The 19,953-nt window shown below is 39.2% G+C and overlaps 2 protein-coding genes across 3 annotated transcripts; both read left to right on the plus strand.

Moving 5' to 3' along the window:
- The first annotated feature begins 729 nt into the window (after positions 1-729).
- Positions 730-11,738, plus strand: LOC125764477 (uncharacterized). The gene is made up of 4 exons (XM_049428789.1): positions 730-1,235; positions 1,300-1,632; positions 4,555-4,952; positions 11,584-11,738. The coding sequence occupies exons 1-4, from the start codon at positions 730-732 to the stop codon at positions 11,736-11,738; spliced, it is 1,392 nt and encodes a 463-aa protein (XP_049284746.1).
- A 6,885-nt stretch (positions 11,739-18,623) lies between these two features.
- On the plus strand, positions 18,624-19,870 carry LOC125769265 (uncharacterized). 2 transcript variants are annotated; one of them, XM_049437919.1, is made up of 2 exons: positions 18,624-18,707; positions 18,840-19,870. In XM_049437919.1, the coding sequence occupies exon 2, from the start codon at positions 18,845-18,847 to the stop codon at positions 19,868-19,870; it is 1,026 nt and encodes a 341-aa protein (XP_049293876.1). In that variant the 5' UTR covers positions 18,624-18,707; positions 18,840-18,844. The 2 variants fall into 2 exon arrangements, with proteins under 2 accessions (XP_049293876.1, XP_049293867.1); XM_049437910.1 differs by having other exon boundaries at positions 18,650-18,782.
- Positions 19,871-19,953: the final 83 nt, after the last annotated feature.

A 19,953-nucleotide genomic window follows, 5' to 3' on the forward strand; every position in this document is an offset into this window, starting at 1 on the left:
CCCTTGGGCCTCTGCGATAAAATACCTAGGACTTACGTTCGATTTCAAGATGCTTTTCCGGGGACATGTGGAAACCATCTTGGAGAGAGGACATTTTCTTCTAAAATGCCTGTACCCACTCATAAATCGTAGGTCCAAATTATCACTGCCAAACAAATTGGCAATCTTTAACCAAATTATAATGCCAGCAGTAACATATGCAGCCCCTGTTTGGAATTCTTGCGCAAGAACTCACCACAGTAGACTACAGATCATGCTGAACAAATTGTTACGCATGATACTCGACACAAGCCGCTTCACGCGAAATGCAGATCTTTATGCCCTTGCTGGTGTAGCCCCCTTATCAGAGATCCTCGAGCGATTAGTAACAAAATTCAACAGCCGGTGTTTAAATTCCCCATACCCGCTGATCCAAGGTCTCCCACAGATTAGGGATTAAGATTAAGCATAGGTTAGTGTAGGATTAAGGTATAGGTATATTAAAAAAAAAAAAAAAAAAAAAAAAAAAAAAAAAAAAAACTACCGCACGGTCTTACAAGTCTACTGCTGATAGCTCACAGTTTCTAAATAACGCCAAAATTGGCTACATCTGCTCATTTTGTGAAACCAATTGGTTGGTCTTAATGTAATTATATATGGTTGTATGGATTGTTCTCCAAATCTTAACTATGAATAAAATTTATATTTATATATATGGCCTTGAGAAGATATACGGACCTAAGGAAAAAGATGGAGAAAGATCACGATTTAGCGAATGCTATCACCCAAAAGATGAAGGACTATTTTGGACCGATACGTATCACCGTTGGACGTCGCCATGAGAAACGGTCTGGAGCGATCTTCACCTGCCTGACAACGCGAGCGATTCATTTGGAAGTGGTCCACTCGCTTACAACAGCCTCCTGCATTCTGGCAATCCACCGATTCTTCGCGAGACGTGGATCACCACCTAAGATCATCAGTGACCAGGGTACTAATTTCGTCGGAGCAGCGCGAGAGCTACGAGAAGCCTTGAAGGACGTCGACACGGAAGCGTTAATGGAAAGGTTTTCGAGTCCGGTAATAAATTGGATTTTCAACCCACCATCCGCGCCTCACTTTGGTGGATCTTGGGAGCGTCTGGTCCAATCGGTCAAGAAGACGCTAAGCCTGGATTTATCCAAAACTCCGAGCGACGAGCAGCTGTCATCAACCCTAACGGAAATAGAACTGATTATTAATTGCAGATCACTGACGTACATACCTCTAGGAGACGAGATGGACTCTCCGATAACTCCAAACCACCTTGGGTTTGGGTAGCTCGGACGGAGCTAAGCCAGAAGCGTTCCTGGATGATTCGCCGGCAGCTGTAAAGGCATCGTGGTGTGCTGCACAACATAACGCGCAGCTATTCTGGAAGAAATGGACCGAAGACTACTTGCCAACGCTAACCCGGCGAACGAAGCGGTTCGAACCAGTAGAACCAATCGCGGTCGGCGACAAGGTGTGGATTATCGATGGAAACCTACCTCGCAGTTGCTATCCGAAAGGACGTGTAATCGCAATAGTTAGGGCAAGAGTCGGTCAGGATAGACACACGACGGTACAGACTAACAGCGGTACAATCGAACGACCCGCTACTAAAATCGCTGTGTAAGACGTAGAAACGCGGAGGGATTAAGCGGTAACCAAAGAGAAAGTTCAGTATTAGAGACCGCGTGGTCTGACGTTCGTTAAGTGAAGCACCGGGTTGCTGCACTGGAGGGGAGTATGTTGCGAATAACAACGCGTCATTGTTTTGTTTAGGATGCGATGACAGATATTAACCGACTATGGGGTCTATGATACCAAAGTGGGTATAGATATCAGGTGGGCTTATCCCTAACGATTTGACAGCTGCGCAGTAGAAAAATGAATTAAAATTTGACGTTTAGGGGTTCGATTTTTTGTCAATGTATGTGAGCGAATCCTTTGGAATGTGCTATGTGTATGAGTGAAAATATATGTATCACAATCGAACCCACAAATTTCTAAGTGGTTTTCAATATGTCTACCGCGTCAAAGCTATAAGCCCACCTAGTCTCTTTACCCACTTTGTTATAGCAGACGAATTTGGATGACACCGGGACGGAACGCTGTGGAAAGTCGACATAGTTGGGAAAATGATGGCCGTTAAGGAAAATGGAAATTGTCAATATATTTTCTAACAAATGAAAAAAAAAACGATATGTACATTTTAGAAATGTTTTTATTTATTTCATTATACTTATATACACTGCTGTACGATAACACAACATTGTAATTGCACAACAAAAAATTTTAATGTAAGGATAATTATGTAAGATAAATACGATTAATTTATAAAATAACATAGAGTAAGAGTACGGGAATTTTTTATGTCTATGGTGGGTTGATTTAACTTTTCCGGATAGATTCAGCCTTTGACCAGCATGTTTCAATTTGTTTTGAAAAAAAATTTGAGCTTTTGCTCGGTTGGAGTAACTCCGTGGAACGTTCCTATGTATCTGAATAATCCTAAAATATTTACATATTTACATAATGGTATTTTTTCGAAAAGATGTCCTACACCTGTCCAGCTCATTTCTTTCACAAATCCTCTCCTAAAAATGATGTCCATAGCTGCATGTAGTCTTTCTTCTGCGTTATCAGTAGGAAGATGGCATTCTAAGTAGTCCTTCAATCCTTGTTGTATTCCGCTAGTCCGAGATGTTATTCCACTTCTTCCAGATTTTCCTTGCTAGCAATAGGGTCCCAACTAAATGTAGATATTGGAACCAATCCGGGCCGAGGAGATAGCTTGTCCAAGATCAAATCTAGCCTGGCTTTAATGATATTTTGATTTTTTTCTATTGATCTGATCTTTGTATCAAAATTGGTTGCTTGATCCTGCTGCGGTTGTTCCACACTGTCCAATTTCGCCATTACTGCGTCTATTTTCTTTTTCAAAGAGTCTATGTCGGTGAGTGATCCTGCGTCTATTGAATTTTGTGTTTTTGATGTTGTTGCAATCCGGCTACCGGTTACCTGGTCTATGTTTGTTGGTATATGTTTTGTTGTGTTGTTGTTGCGTTGGAGGACGGGTGCGGAAACACTAATTTGGTTAACATTTGCTTTACTGGTGCTGCATTCTCCTGATATTTGCGCCAACAAATCCGAATGTAGCTTAGGTTTGGAGAGTGTAACATAACGATGAAAAACAAAACATATGATTTGATATACCGTTATAAAAATTTCCATCATTTGATATACATGCAGTCTGAAGCTTTCCGGATAAAAAATATTTGCCGTCTTTTTTGACCAATATCACTTCGGATTGTTTGCTATATGATCCATTTTAGTCAACAACACCATCATTTCACCGAAAATAAGGAAGAAAAAAACATGTTAACGGATGCAATACATTTATCTGAGCAAAACATACTTTTCCATTTTTCTGTACTGGAGCTTTTATTGGTGTTTTACTTCTCTGCTGACAAGACAACCGCACAGCACAACTGGATCGGACGGAGATACGCTTTTCACAGTTCCGTAAGTATAAGAGTTCTAGCCTCAATAATCGAATGTGTTTCATAGAATTACAGCTCTATCAAAAAAGATGCGCGCTCAACCAATACCGGGCAAAGAATATGAGAGAGGAAAAAGAGCGAAAAAAGAGAGAAAAAACCATTTTTTTTTGCTTTTGTTGGCTTGAAAATAATCCATTTTTATTTGCTTGCAAAATTTCCACCAAGTTACCATACATAGCTAACCAAGTTACACATAACCAACATCTCAACGCCAGGACAGTTGGTCCGTTCAGGTATTATTAAGACGTCTTTTCGTAGTCTTTTCGTGGGCGAAAAGACCGCAAAAAGACGTCTTTTCGCATGACGTTTGCAGCTTGCGATATTAGCTGGCCATGATTACGGGAACTACTGGCTCAGTGTAATGAGACTTATCCGACCAGGTGACTGCAAAATCTGTAATGAGCCGGATACAGGCACTCATAAAGTCTTCCACTGCATTAAGTTCAGCTTCGAGAGAAACAAGATTCCAAGTATTAATGAAGATACATTCAGAAAGGATTGGAAGGACAGAAAGGTAGGGACCATAAGAGCTGTGATAGATTTTATTCATAAAAACAGAATTACATTATAGTTACATAGACAAGAAATACTGATAGAGTTAGGTAACGGCTTCCGGTCCGAGCAGGCCCGGAATAAGGCCGTTTTAAAAAAACACGACGTACAGGAGGAAAAGCCTGTACACCAGAAATCAGGAGTATAAACAAACCAAACGACAAACTGCGCTACCAAAATACACAAATAGAGGTTTTTGAGCATATTAGGCTCAAAACTTCGAAGTAACTAGGAAGCTGGATTCCTCAGTCGTACCGGAGAAGCACCTCGCAGAAAAGAAGATGAAAAAGAAGAAGTTTTCGGTGCCTACACCTCGTGCTTTACGCTTTACACCACAAATTACGCTTTTACAATGATGTGTTCGTAAGCGCAACATAAATGGTACGTAGCTATTTCTCCTCGCTATCGATGTCTAAACGCACTATCTTATGTAAAGGTCTGACATACGTGCCGGTGTCAAAACGTCAGGTGAGAAACCCTTCATGGGAGAAATTTTCGGTTTCCTGACTGAGAAGCTGAATTTGGTACCCCAGCAATTGGAAATGGTCCAAATGCTAAGCATGACCGCAACGGTCATAGTGGAAAAGAAGAGCGAGGAAGAGGCTCACCGCGTGGTAGAGCTGAATGATGGCAAACATACGATAGCGTCCAATGGGGTGAATTACCTCATTCCGCTCAAAATGGAGGACAACACCACGATTGTACAGGTGCAGGAATGCCCTAGCAAAATCACTAACGCCGACCTCAAGTCGGTCCTAGAAAGGTATGGCGAGATAAAGGAGGCCAAGGACCTCTACTGGGACGAAAACGGGCTTTTTGCGGGTGTAAAAAGCGGTAATAGAGCCGTAAAAATGATCTTGGCAGCAGCCATCCCATCGTTTTTAACGATAAAGGGAGAAAGGGTGAGAACCACGTATCGTGGACAAGAATTCACGTGCCAATTCTGCGATCTGCCAGTGCATTACGGTGTATCGTGCACCCAAAAATGAAAGGAAAAAAAATGGTGGATACGCGAAGCGTAAATGAACGCCTGTATTCGACGGTGCTGCAGAGCAGCAAGCAACCAACACAGGTAAGAGTATTAAGAGGACAAGGAGAAGTAGTAGTGATCGACAAACGTTGCAAGGGAAACGCATCAGAATCACAAAAGGCAACGCCTTTTGTAACGCCTACGATGTTAAGCCCAACCTCGAGCAAGAATAAGGAATACTCAATGATTGAAACGGACGACGACGTTGACACACTAAGCCAAGCAAGCACAACATAAGAAAATCAACAAAAAAAAGCCGTGAGAATCGGAAACGCGTAAAAAAACAAAAAGAAAACAAAACAGAACAAAAAACAAAAAAAAATGGGGAATTCGTTAAAAAAATGGCTACAAAAACGAAAATATTACAAACAAACATAACTAGCCTGACCAGAAACAAAGACGAAATAGGAAGAATTTAAAACGCGCAAAACATTACAGCAGCCTGCGTGATGGAAACGTGGCTGAACGAAGATACAGAAAAAGAAACAAAAATTAGTAACTACAACATTATTGCAAGCAATAGAGAAGACGGATATGGAGGGACAGCCATACTAATAAGAAAGGACATAGCATTTAACATAAAGCAAAACACACAACATGAGGACATACAAAGCACAGAAATAGAACTAATACATGAAAAAATAACATTAATAGCAGCATACGCTACACCAAGAACAAAAATACAAACTTTCAAAAACACAATAACGTAATTACTACATAAACAGAGAAAAAACAAAAAAAATATTCATAGTAGCCGATTTCAATTGCCACCACACCTCATGGGGCAACCCATGGAACGATAACAAGGCAATTGGCTAGTTGACGAATTACAGGACACAAACCTCCTATTGCTCAACAGCAAGGAGTTACCATTTGTACCGACAGACAGGGCCAAAATCAGTACCGCAATAGACCTTACCTTGATATCGGAAGATATGTGGGATAAGTGCTCTAAAACGGTACGGGAAGAACATATAGGAGCAACCAACCACAAAACAATAATAAGAAGAAAACATCAGAGATCCTATAGAGTACATCACAAACAAAGAGAAATTAATAGAGGACATAAAAAATAGACGTTCACGACAGTACAACAGCCATCAAATATGCAAAAAACATAACGAAGCTAATTAAAGCCAATACAAGAGTTCAAAAGAAGAAACCAAAAATAAGGTGGACAACATTGAAACGGAAAAAGCATGGAAAGGAAAAAACAAGGCTAGAACTACTTACAATAAGAATAGAACTATAAAAAATGAAATTCAATTCAAAAAATCACTAGCAAAATTTAGATTAAAAAAAGAAAAAACAAAATCAAAAGACATGAAGAAAAACTGGATGAAATTAATACAGCACAAAACATAGAGGTATTATGGAAATTCATAGGAAGAATTGCAGGAAACCAAAAAGCAACAAAAAAAAATAGAAAACGCAATAGAAACAGACATAGAAATAGCGAAGAAAATCCTCGGGATAAACTTCAAAAAACCAACAAAGTGAAAAACGAATTTATAGCATCCCTACTCCAGAAAAGATCTTAGATGAGGAGCTATGGTTTGAAATCGTAAACAAAAAAAGAACACAGCACCAGGACCCGACAGAATAACGTATGAGTTAATGAAAAACTTAAATATAGAGGCAAGAAGTAAGTTAATAGAAGAACCAAATGAAATGTGGATAACAGGAAAGATAAAAAACAGTTTAAAAAAACAAAAATAATAGCGATAAAAAAACCAGAGAAAGATCCAAACGACCCAAACAGCTACAGACCAATAGCCCTAGAACCGACAAAAATTAAAATTATCAACACAGCAGTACTAAAGAAACTAAAAAGACAAACTGCAGGAAAAAAAAATATTATCCCTGATACGTCCTTCGGGTTCAGAGAAAACAAAACAACTAACCAAAGCATTAACTACCTAACAAATGAAATTACGCTAAATAAATGGAAGAAAAAAATGACAAGAGTGCTCTTTGTCGACTTAACAAAGGCGTACAATAATGTAGACACAAACACGCTATTAAAAACCCTAGAAGAAGAGCAATTTACATTAGACATCGTAAGATGGATAGCAGCCTTTCTCAAAAACCGTACGACCGCAAAAAGGCGACGTACTATCGCCAATATTATTCAATATATACACAGAAGCTATCCACAAAAAAATTAACACAGCTGAAAATAGGAAAATTTTACAATACGCAGATGACTTCATCATCATAGAAACGGCAAGCAATGCCCAAGAACTGAAATAAAAAATGCAAGAAACCTTAAGAACATTCAAGGAAGAAATAGACAAATTGAAACTAACAATGAACACAGAAAAAACAAAATACATGACGTTCGAAAAAAAGAACGACCGTTTCAACCTAATAGTACACAGCCAAGAAATAGATAAAGTTACCGTCCGCAAATACCTATGGGCATGGATAGACAGAAACTTAAAATTCAGGAAACAAATAGAAGAATTAAAAAATAAAGCTAGAAAGAGGCTAAATGTGCTAAGACGCATATGCAACAACAAAAACAGTTTGAGCCCCAAAAAAACAATAGCAGTACACCGGGCTATAATAAGAGGTATTTTAGAACAAGGAGCTTCATTTACGAGTAACGCCTCGAAAGTACTAAAAAATCAATGGAGACAATAATTAACCATTAAGAAAAATATCAGGGTGTACTTAAACCACACCAACAAACACATTACTAGCAATCACAGCAGAAATGCCGCTACACATTAGAACAAAATATTTAGCTGCCAAAGAGCTCACAAAAACAATAGCATACTCGCAAATCCATAAAAAACAACTCATAGGGGACGGAAATACAACAACGAAAGGAAAAAGAACATACATAGAAAACATACTTCTATAAAATAAGGATAAGCTCCAAGAAATGGTCGAAGTCAAAACAAACAACATAAGAAAAAAAACCTATTACCCTCACAAACGAACAAAAAACAACAAAAAAAGAATTAAACGGGACAAAAATGCTAAAAACAACATAATGAAGAAAAAATTAGGAATTTCAGGGAAACAAACAGAATAACCTACACCGATGATAGTATAATCGAGGGAAAGTATGGAATAGGGATGTATATAAAGATACGGAAAAAACAACCAACATTAAGCAAAAATTACAGTCTAAAAAACCTGGTACCAATCACATCAGTAGAGATAACAGCGATAGAGAAAGCGCTAGAAATAGCAGCAGAAAACAACATAATGAATCCAATTATTTATTCGGACAGCCAAGCGGCATGCCAGATAATTCAAAATGAACAACAGCAGAATCACATAGACGAAACCATGTTCAACATATTAGAAATGAGCGCCAAACTAGATGCACAAATTAGATAGATTCCAGCCCACATTAACAAAGTAGGTAACGAAAAGTCAGACGAACTAGCAAAGAAAGGAATTAATGCCCAGCAGGTGATAAATAACAAACTAAGGATAAAGGACCTTACAACATGGCTACAAAACCAGGCAGTAGAAGAAACAAAAAAATAGTATGAAGAACAATGCGAAAAAAAGGGAAAAATTCCAAGAATTTCAAAACAAATTCCAAACTAAGCCGTGGTACCACGAAATTAACCTAACAGCGCATGAAACAAAAACATTTAACAAAATCCTGGCAGGACACGGTTTAACGAGGTACTTGCTAGCGAAAATGAAAATAGAAGAAGATGGTAACTACCAAATTTGTAACGAACCAGAAACAGGGATACACAAAATATTCTTCAGAAAAAAATATGAAACGCCAAGAGAAAATAACCCTTACATTTCATGGGAAAGACTAAAGATAAACTGGAAGAAAAGGAGTGGAAAAACAATCAAAGAAATTATCAAATTCATGAACCAAGCAGATATAAAAATCTAAAGAGAGGAACAAATCATCCAACGCAAGAGCATAGACAGAAACAGAAAGAAGATGTCAAAATAGATAAACAAAAAACAATCACGAACCAGCAGAAGACATATGACTCCTGATAGTCGAAGTCCAAAGAGGAAGTAGGCCTCTGAATATGGGAATTTGGATTAGCGCTAGAAGAACATAGGAGGATACAATCTACCTCGACAATAAGAAGAAGAAGAAGACATACGTGCCGCTTGCTGTTTCTATCGTCTCTTCCCTAACCTGACCGGCCTTCGCAACGATCGCCGCTACGACGCGTCCTTTCGGCCGACAGTTTCTGGGAAGGTTATTATCGGCAACGACTACCAAGTCTATTACTTTAAGTAGCCGCACTGGCTGAAACCACTTAGTCCGTAGAGTGAGTACTCGGCTACCCATCGCTTCTGCCTATGCTGCCTAGTAGTTAAGGTTTGGCGTTACAGGCTCGGCTAGTTCGTTAACTAAAGGCACGTACGTGAGCGGACGCTGCCCAGCAGCCCCCGAGATGAGGTGCCCCAGGTGGGATGAAGGTCCACTTGATGCGCGGTCCTCAAAATTCTGCCATCAATGGTTCACGATCAACCCCATGTGGCGCTTCGTTCAGCTCACGCGAACCCTCGGCACAATTGCCTCGTTCGATCAGATTCTTGGTGTACCCTTTGTATAAGTATTCCTTCATCTTCGCGTTTATGGCTTCAGCTAAAATGGGATCTCAATTCATCCCTTGTTTCAGGCATACGACATAGAATTATCGCCCGGTAGTAGCTAGTATAATGGTGGAAGTGGACCCTTCATCTAAGAAAGCGCACGTGGCAATGCGCCTCCTAGGTCCATGCATTGTTACGGGGAAATATTTTAATAATGCGCCTTCGGTCATTCCTGTGCGTGTGAAAAGACTAACTACGCCGTGTAGAGTATTGGATTATAGAAGGTAAACTCAAGGAACATTAAGCCGACTCTTTGAGAGCGGGCTGTAAACGACGGACTTGGGGGAATGAAGGATTAGCGGCAGTTGGACGGCAACGGTCACCACGAGAGGATCAATAACCGTGTAACAACGAATACTAATAAAGAGAACTCTACACGCCAGTGTTCCAATTGTTGTGCTATAGGTGTACCAATTGTTGTGCTAGTCCAAAATCACCATTTGAATTGATATCACTCAAGCTAATGGGTATAATAAGGAAACTTAATGTTTTTTAGGAACTTTTCATAACTAATATCGCTCAAAAATATAAAATAAACACGTTTTTTACCGATTTTAAAATAGTGGTTTTGAGAAACAAATTTTGGTTCGACTTGACAGCAATTTGTGAAGTCAGCATAAAATAATGGCAGTAGGCAGTGTGTTCAAAGTATCAGTTAAAACTAGTTTTTTTGTAGTGAATGAACAATGTAATAATTCTGTTTTTATTGTTTAATTCACTCATTTTAAATACAAACAAAATAAATGTTGCCGAAAGTCAATATGCTTACCTCCAATACACGCACTTTGTCGGAATTGGTGCATTCCGATTTTCCATACACCAATTGTTATGCTATTTTTAAATACGATAAATAATGTATTTCGTATCATTTAATTATCAAAAACAATGTGGTTCTAGCTTAATTGAGCCATAAACTAGTTTTTAAAAATTTTTGTCGTCAATTTTGGGCTCTAGTTTCATTAAAAATTGAAAACAAAAAAATGGTCATTTTTTAGACAATCGTTAAGATATTGCAGATTTTTTGACAGCAAAACTAAAAATCGTGATTTTTCGAAAAATAAGCTTATGAAATTAATGAAACGTATGGGAAAATAAGGAAATCTGTTAATTTATGTGAAGATATTTTTTGGGACTGCAAATCATCCTTGTTTTTTTCATATTATCCATTTTTCCGACGATAGCACAACAATTGGTGCTAGCACAACAATTGGTACACTTACCCTATGGTAAGAATGACATTTCCGGCATATCTTTCATTCACGAAAGCTCTCCTTGCAGCCACTGAGGTTTTCCGGAACTTTTCAGAGCTGTCTAACGACTTTCAGCTCTCATCACACAAAACGCATGCTGACACTGCAGATGGAACACGCCCCGTACCGGAACGTTGTCCTTGTTGCAGTCGAATAGGTTGGGGTCGATGGGGCTGGAACCGCTGAGAGTGGGGTTTGTTAGGCTGTAGCATAGTTTCCAGTTTCCGATGATCCACTTCACCGAATCCGGTGCGGGATGTTGATGAAAGCCTTCATCGCAGCAATCAACCGCTTCACCGCCAAACCAAACTCCACTAGTGTGGTCAGCTTTTCATCCTTAGGCTCCGGCATGCTCCTAATCTTATTTGTCGTGGGTTCCACTACATCGTTTCGTCCAGCCAACCCGGCAAATCAATTAAAATCGGCCACGATTTGAACCCCCGCAAAGGTCGTTAATTCCTCAGCCGCTTGATTGGCTAACGTACAGGAGTGTTGTGCTGTGAAGTGAAGTGTGGTGTAGTTTAAGTGTCTGATGTAACCCGGGCGTGTTGCTTTATCGATATTGTTGATGTTGCGTTGAGTATAGCGACAATGCGACTGTCCCGCCTTTCATTTATATCCGCGATTATGGTATTATTTCTGCTGCTGCTGGGAGGTACCAAGGCAGCATATTTCAGGCATTTTGTGTTAAACGTTCTTGTTACTGACGGGAACAAATCGGACTACGGTCCGCCGTACTGAGTTGACTACGCGAAGAATAGTCAACTTGAAACTTCTTGCGCAAGTTTCTATTACCTTCTGGTTACAGCGGGATCGACGTAAGGCTCTTTTCCTGGATTAACCAGGATTAGTTTCTAACGTAGGATCTTGTGAACTGTAACCTTTTCCGTAAATGGCCTTAGATCGGTTCCGACAAATAGGCTTTTGTATTGAATTAATCAATATAAGTGTCTATCCGTAGAGAACCGTTCAACTGCCAAACAGAAAGACTCATCGGTTTGAAGGTTAGATAACAAGTGAAGTTTATTGAAATTTTTCCAGCTTATATACCGTATGCGTGATAATGTTTGCACCATTGAGCAACATCAAAATAAAAAAGGTTGTTAACATTTTCATGTTCAAGATTTTTTTTTAATTTAAAAGCAGAATGTTTCTTAGGGTCCCAAACTACGTTAATCATCGATCGAGTTTCCGTTTGCTACAATTACGGCCTCCACACGCTTCCGGAATGCACGGCAGGTTCTTATAATGTACTCTCCATCCATTTCTCTCCAGGTATGGGTCAATGTTTGTCTGAGGCTTGCTGTACTGGAGTGGCGTTTAGAACAGGCCTTGGCCTTCATAAAGCGCCATATAGAATAATCCAGCGGATTAAGATCTGGGCTGGATGGCGGCCACATATCCTTCGTCCAGAACGGAAGATGTTCCTGCAACCACTTCTGAGTGCGGTTCGAGGTGTGACACGGGGCCCCATCTTGTTGAAACACAACGTTTGGCTTCGGACCGTACTGTTCTATGATCCACGGAAGAACGTACTTACTTAGAATGCCAATGTAGACTTCCGTGTTGACCTTGTCACCCTCTGGAATGAACACTGGGTCCATTTTTTTGCCATCGGAAGCCACCATTCCAAAGACCATAACGCTAGCAGGATGTTTGGTCAAATACACATTCTTATGCTTGTCGGCCACGTCTTTTACCGGAAGAGAACTAATATATCGGTCAGTTCTAGAATTTGATACCGGATCGACGGTAAACATGCTCTCGTCGGTGAACAAGATAACCGGATTTTTTCGCTTCAGAAAGTTCAAGATTTTCTTGCATCGTTCGACTCGCAGCTCCCGGATGCGGTTAGTAATTATGTGAGTCTTCTTCCGTGCCCTCGATTTCGCCCCGCAATCTTCCTTTACGATCTTCCGTGCCGTAAAGTCACTGATCCCATGTTCCTTCGCCATTTTTCTTATTGAGCGAACTGGATTTACCCGAATCTCCCTTTTTATAGCAGCAATAACCTTTGGAACCCGAGCAGACCTCGGACGACCTGTGGCCACCTTCGGGGATAGTTGTCCATTCTTTTCTCGATCCAAAATCCTTTTGACGGTCCACCGGGACACTCCCACGGTGGTCGAAATGTCTTTTTGCGACATTTGCGCGCGGGATAAATCACGAACACGCTGCCACTTCGTCATGGTACAACTGCCACACTTAGTATTTGTTTTTTTTTTTGCATTTTGACACTTCGGTATGAACCAAAAAATATATGCTAGCAAATAAAACCAAGATATTTAGTGCACAGGTGAAACGGGGACCTTATTTGTACGATGGTGCAAACATTATCACGCATACGGTATAAACAAAGTGTAGTGGTATTAGTTCTTATTCTACACGCCGTAAGTGTGTGTTAGTTTCAAGAACGTAAGCGTAAATTCTTTGTCTTACGCGATCTGATTCGGCCTTTTTTGGTTAATTGCTCCGAGCGCATAGACGTATGTTTTCCTTGTCACTCCTGTGCGTATGTTACCCAAATGCAAGCGGTTACCCGATGGGATGGTTTTTTAAGGGATCAAGTGCAGTTTTATTACCCGTCACGTGCTACGGCGCGCGGGCGTATGCTTATCGCTATTTTCGTATTCCTTTCGTTCGTAAAAGAATGTCGTTTACCCGTGTTTACCCGTTTACCGATTTTTTTTCCGTTTACCGAGCATTTCGAGATGCCCTTTTTTAACTATTTCGGGTAATCGATTGTTTAAGATTTCAAGGCTCGAACAATCCGTCCTTTGTAACCCCGGCTCTAAACGCTTAGCAATTGTCGCGTTTGCGAACGTGAATCAGAAAAATTTTGCGAAACTCCATATAAAAAAAATTGTGAAAAGTCGCTATACGTGTATTTTCAGCGAAAAATCGCGATTCGAAGCGCGACTTCACGCCATGACAGTTTTCTGTAATAACAAGGTAAACATGGCAATACCAAGGTAAACTAATACAAATAAAAAAATTAAATATTTTGAGTGTTATTAAGTATTGTAAATTAAATTAAAAAATCGAGTGCTATTTATTTTTTAAAAGTACGCAGGATTTGTATATAATTATTGTGAATGTCAATATTATTTTTAAAACAGAAGAATCGCTGTTAATTCAAAACAAAAATCCCATATCGTGGACAAATGCATGGCTGCATTGTTTATGAATTTATTGCTTGTATAGTTCAACATACTATACATACTGCTTGACGAAGATAAATTAATTAATAATTAATTAACTTAATTAATTAGAAAAAATATTAGAGTTAAAAAAAATAGAGTTAAAAAATATTAGATAGTCCACAGCACAGTGTTCCATCCCTTTTGGAAGCTGTGTTGGAATCGTGGTTATGAATACCTGTATATTGATGGTAGTTTGGAAGCTGTGTTGGAATCGTGGTTATGAATACCTGTATATTGAGGGTACGGTGACGGTCATGAAATGAGAAAAAAGCCATACATGTTTGATTACCCGTATTCGAAGATTTTTATCTTTATGCTACTCGAAGCTGCCGATCCCAATTCTATTTTGCCCGGTGTATGACGCGGTGGGCAAACACATCTTCGTTCACCTATTTATCTTGTTACAATTCCTTCTGGCTACCGGAAAAAATATAACAAGGTTTTCCAGCGTCAAACGCACAAGAAAACAAAACGGACAAATCTGCGGTACTGTTAGCAACAGCCGTTATTTGTATCACAGGAGTCAGCAGCATCCTGCCACGAGCTTTCTTGATGGTCCATTGTTTTTAAACATCGTCACTGGGCTTAAAAAACTTGCCTTTCTCATCAACTTCATCAAAACAATAAATTTACTATTTATTATAATTTTCTTTGTTTAAATTCATTTAATTTAATTCGAAATTAATTTCCCGCTACCGGCCAGATTGAAAACATAAGCAAACCTTGCACGAGAAAACTTAAACAACCTTGAAGTCGCACCGAAAGTCGTAACCCCGTGCCTACATGCTTAGCAATTGTCGCGTTTGCGAACGCGACAACCGTAGCACAGTTTTTCCAAAAAATTTTGCGACTTTCGGCGCGACTTCAAGGTTGTTTAAGTTTTCTCGTGCAAGGTTTGTTTATATTTTCAATCTGGCCGGTAGCGGGAAATTAATTTCGAATTAAATTAAATTAATTTAAACAAAGAAAATCATAATAAATAGTAAATTTATTGTTTTGATGAAGTTGATGAGAAAGGCAAGTTTTTTAAGCCCAGTGACGATGTTTAAAAAAAAATGGACCATCAAGAAAGCTCGTGGCAGGATGCTGCTGACTCCTGTGATACAAACAACGGCTGTTGTTAACAGTACCGCAGATTTGTCCGTTTTGTTTTCTTGTGTGTTTAACGCTGGAAAATCTTGTTATAATTTTTTCCGGTAGCCAGAAAGAATTGTAACAAGATAAATAGGTGAACGAAGATGTGTTTGCCCACCGCGTCATACACCGGGCAAAATAGAATTGGGATCGGCAGCTTCGAGTAGCATAAAGATAAAAATCTTCGAATACGGGTAATCAAACATGTATGGCTTTTTTCTCATTTCATGACCGTCACCGTACCCTCAATATACAGGTATTCATAACCACGATTCCAACACAGCTTCCAAACTACCATCAATATACAGGTATTCATAACCACGATTCCAACACAGCTTCCAAAAGGGATGGAACACTGTGCTGTGAACTATCTAATATTTTTTAACTCTATTTTTTTTAACTCTAATATTTTTTCTAATTAATTAAGTTAATTAATTATTAATTAATTTATCTTCGTCAAGCAGTATGTATAGTATGTTGAACTATACAAGCAATAAATTCATAAACAATGCAGCCATGCATTTGTCCACGATATGGGATTTTTTTTTAATTAACAGCATTTTTCTGTTTTAAAAATAATATTGACATTCACAATAATTATATACAATACGTACGTACTTTTAATAAATAAATAGCACTCGATTTTTTAATTTAATTTATAATTTTTATTAACACTCAAAATATTTAATTTTTTAATTTGTATTTGTTTACCTTGTTATTGCCATGTTTACCTTGTTATTAAGAAAACTGTCATGGCGTCAAGTCGTGCTTCGAATCGCGATTTTTCGCTGAAAATACACGTATAGCGACTTTTCACAATTTTTTTTATATGGAGTTTCGCAAAATTTTTCTGAATCGCGTTCGCAAACGCGACAATTGCTAAGCGTTTAGAGCCGGGGTAACATTTTTTGGGAAAACTGTGCTACGATTGTCGCGTTCGCAAACGCGACAATTGCTAAGCATGTAGGCACGGGGTAACGTGTTTATTACTTGCTCGCCTATTGCAATGTGGCGGTGTTAGATCGCGTTGATCTTTTCCTATTTTACTTTGTTTCAATCTAAATAAACACATGGTTAGGGTTCTGTTTTGGTTCCCTATCCTAAACCTTTTTAGTTTGCTGCATCCAAGTAATTGAATGCCGATACTATTGAAAGCAGGTCATTGTGCTGCACATGCATTTCTTACCCTGGGGTGAACGCACTTGAGTCGGTTATTCTTATTTTCCATTTTAGACCTCCTTCGCATGGCCTGCGCAACGCGGGATTTAATTATTGTAGATCAGACCTTTCTATTGTTCTTTGTTTAATTTGGTCTAACCCAAAACCCCATGTGACATTTTTTAATGGTTTATGCCAGCTATACATTAACCTTGTACGCCTCCTGCCTTGTGAAAGTAAATCATTCTCTTTCTTACGATAGATCGAATTTTCTTACGCGTACGCTGCGAACTTTGTCGCGTCCGTAACAGTTCTGTTAAACGTTGGAACGAATTCCTTCAACTAACGATCCCTCATAGTCTCTGCAAGGACGTCTGTTCGCCGCGTAACAGAAAATGATTCGGAGTTAGCGCTTCCTTATCCGAAGATGTTTGGGTCATGTATGTTAGCGGATGAGAATTAATCAGGCTTTGTACTTCTATCAACACCGCTGCTAACATTTCGTAATTCAACGTTCTTCAATTATCCAACGCCTTCAACCCTTCTTATAAACTCCGCACCAAACGATCCCAATCCCAAACCCATATGTGGCGCCGAGGGAGTATTGAACGCCCACGTTGTATGCATAAGCGTCGGTGAACGTAGGTGCACAGGCGAAATTCACATCTGACATTTGTCTTTTCAGGTCTTCGCTTCTTGAAAATTGGTCCCATTGTCTGAAAATATTTCAGCAGGTGATCCTCTTCTACACACGAATTTCTTCGTCCATTGGTGCGAAGTAGTCCACTCCTACGTTGGTGAATGGGCATATGGAGGGTGTAAGTCGCTGAGCTGGTAGTTCAGCCATTCGTGGATTTTATGATTTACATTTTCTTATTTTGCAGCTTTGGCAGATTATAAGGATTTGGTCGATAGCTGTTGGCAAACAAGTTATGCAAAAACGCTGCCGGACTTCATTGACTACAGTTTCCCGATTATCAGGTTGTTATTAGTTCGTGATAAATAATTGTATTATGGAATTAGGCGTTGCTCTGTTCAGTGCTATATTATGATAGACTCTTTATTCTAATTCTAACATATACACAATTATACTTACTGTTATGTGTTTCCAACATCTGTTCTGTATTCAAGCTCAAGCGGTACTGAACCCTTAGTTTAAGTTACAACAGTTTTATACGTATCCTATCCTATAACTAATACAGGGTTTCGAATCATATAAGGGAACAGTTCAATCGGTATGGAGAAAGATTCAACTGCTCAGGGGATGTTTGCAACGCTTTGGTGGAACTTTTCACTCGCTTAGGAGAATTTTGCAAGCATATAGGGGAATGTGTCAAGCAGTTAGGGGAACCGTGCAATCATAATAGGGAATTTTGCAACCGCTGAGGAGAGCAATCTGTCAACCTCCAAAATGTCATCGTTGGTCGTCCGTTGTTTGTTTATATTGAGCAATTATCCGTAATCAAAAAGTTTGCGAAAGCAGTTTATTTTATTAAGCTTATTTTAAATTAATATTTTGTGTAAATTTATGTTCATTTTTTCGTAATGCAGCTGCTCAATGTAAACAAACAACGGACGGCTAAAGTTGACATTTGGGCGGGTGACAGATTGTTCTCCTCAGCGGTTGCAAAATTCCCTACTATCCCACGCAACAATTTCCCATATAAATCTTGGCGAAATTTCCCTTGGGCAAAGGGTACAGTTCTAGAGCCCATTAATTCTATGACAGAACCCAATAAGCTTCAGTTTTACGCAGGGTTAGGGCCCTTCAGCCGCCTATTAGTGCCTGGGACCCGATGACGTTTAATGCAGACGCCATGTTTTTTTAAAGAGCTATGAAAATGAAAGGTAACAGTAGTGGAAGGTAAAGAAGAGCATATCAAAAAAATGGAAAATAAAAAAAGAAACCTCAGGCACGTGTTTACTTCTGACATTCTCCATCTCCTTCTCTCTCCAGCGACTTTACTATTGGCATTTGTTATTTACCACTCTTCAGAGTGTACAGTATTTGTTTTCTGCTGGTCGCACTCTCCCCACCCATTCTACTATGCTATTGTGCAGTAACCGTTATTCTTCGGAAAGAGCGATAGGACAGGACTTGACTTGGTGTGAGCTTGTATCTGAGTAGAGTTTCCCATTCCTCTGATTGTCGTGTTGTGCTACTGCTTGCTGCAAGGAAAGTGGAGAGTGAATTTTTATTTCATATATCAAGTGTGTAAGTTATACCTGGGATCGATCCATGGAATCATCTGCGATGCATAACTAGCGCGTTACGCATTGAACTGTTGAGGTGATTGGGATCGAATCAGTTAGTTGCCCAATATTAATTTATGCTTTTCACTCACAGACATCATGCGTCGTTGGAAAACTGACGAAAGTGCAACAGCAACGCGTGCATCTATGGACAACTGCATTGAAACTTCATCGACGATTGATGCACCACTTATGCATAACAACGAAAAAAGTGCAAAAATTATTACACCTATCACATATAGTGCAGAAAATAATGTAAATCTAAACCATTGCAATAGTTCTGTGCGGATAATAACATCTCCCATCACACCGAAAATTGTGCCTGGCATTGCAGCAATAGTTCCACCACCCCCGGTACCAATAACTCCAACACGTAGTGCATTGATAGTTTCTTCTACATCAACTACTATGGAACAACAAAATAGATCGACTGAATCAACCCAATCCTTTTTGGCACCATCTACATCATCGACAAATTCATTTCATTTCGATGGCAAAGAAAACCAACGACGAAACTACACCGAACACAGTTATGCTTCCGGAGTGTTGGGAAAAAACAATTTTCCTTCAGCGACAGACGATTCGGCTACAAATTCTCGTTCTAATATGCAGGAAAATCAAATGCTAGAAAAGATACTTAAAAAACTAGAGAATATTGAAGTTAAAGTAGACTGTCTATTAGATCACGTATGTTGTAGTAACACAACCGTTAGACGGATTAATTTTGAGTTTACTCAAATAGATTGTTTAGAAAACTTTCAACAATTTAATGATAAACTTGGACAGGATCCAATTTTCTACAATAGCGGAATTGAATGGCTTAGCATGAGAGTCACAGAACAAGACTTGGATAATCGAATGCACGAAGCATTAGATCTCCTCTTCGATCGTCATTTTTTTAGCACATGTAGCTGGAGTGGCAAAGGTAAGACAGACAAAAAAATAGCACTAAAAGAGTACAGTAATTTTATTAATTTTTTCAAATCTTTTGCCGGAAATAAGTTTCAAATGCCAACAGATGATTGTGTTAAAACATTTTTTCTAAAAAAGTTATCCCACGGAGTAGCTAGAGCTAAGGCGCAAGGAATTAGAAAAACAAGCTGCCACAAAAAAAGGCGCTTATAAATGATGATCAGTTCCACCCCGCAACCCCGAGACAGGATTGAGTTAAGCGAAATTTCCACTCCTCAATCAGTTATTCGTAATAC

This window comes from Anopheles funestus, chromosome X (assembly GCF_943734845.2).
Source record: "Anopheles funestus chromosome X, idAnoFuneDA-416_04, whole genome shotgun sequence".
Lineage (NCBI taxonomy): Eukaryota > Metazoa > Arthropoda > Insecta > Diptera > Culicidae > Anopheles > Anopheles funestus.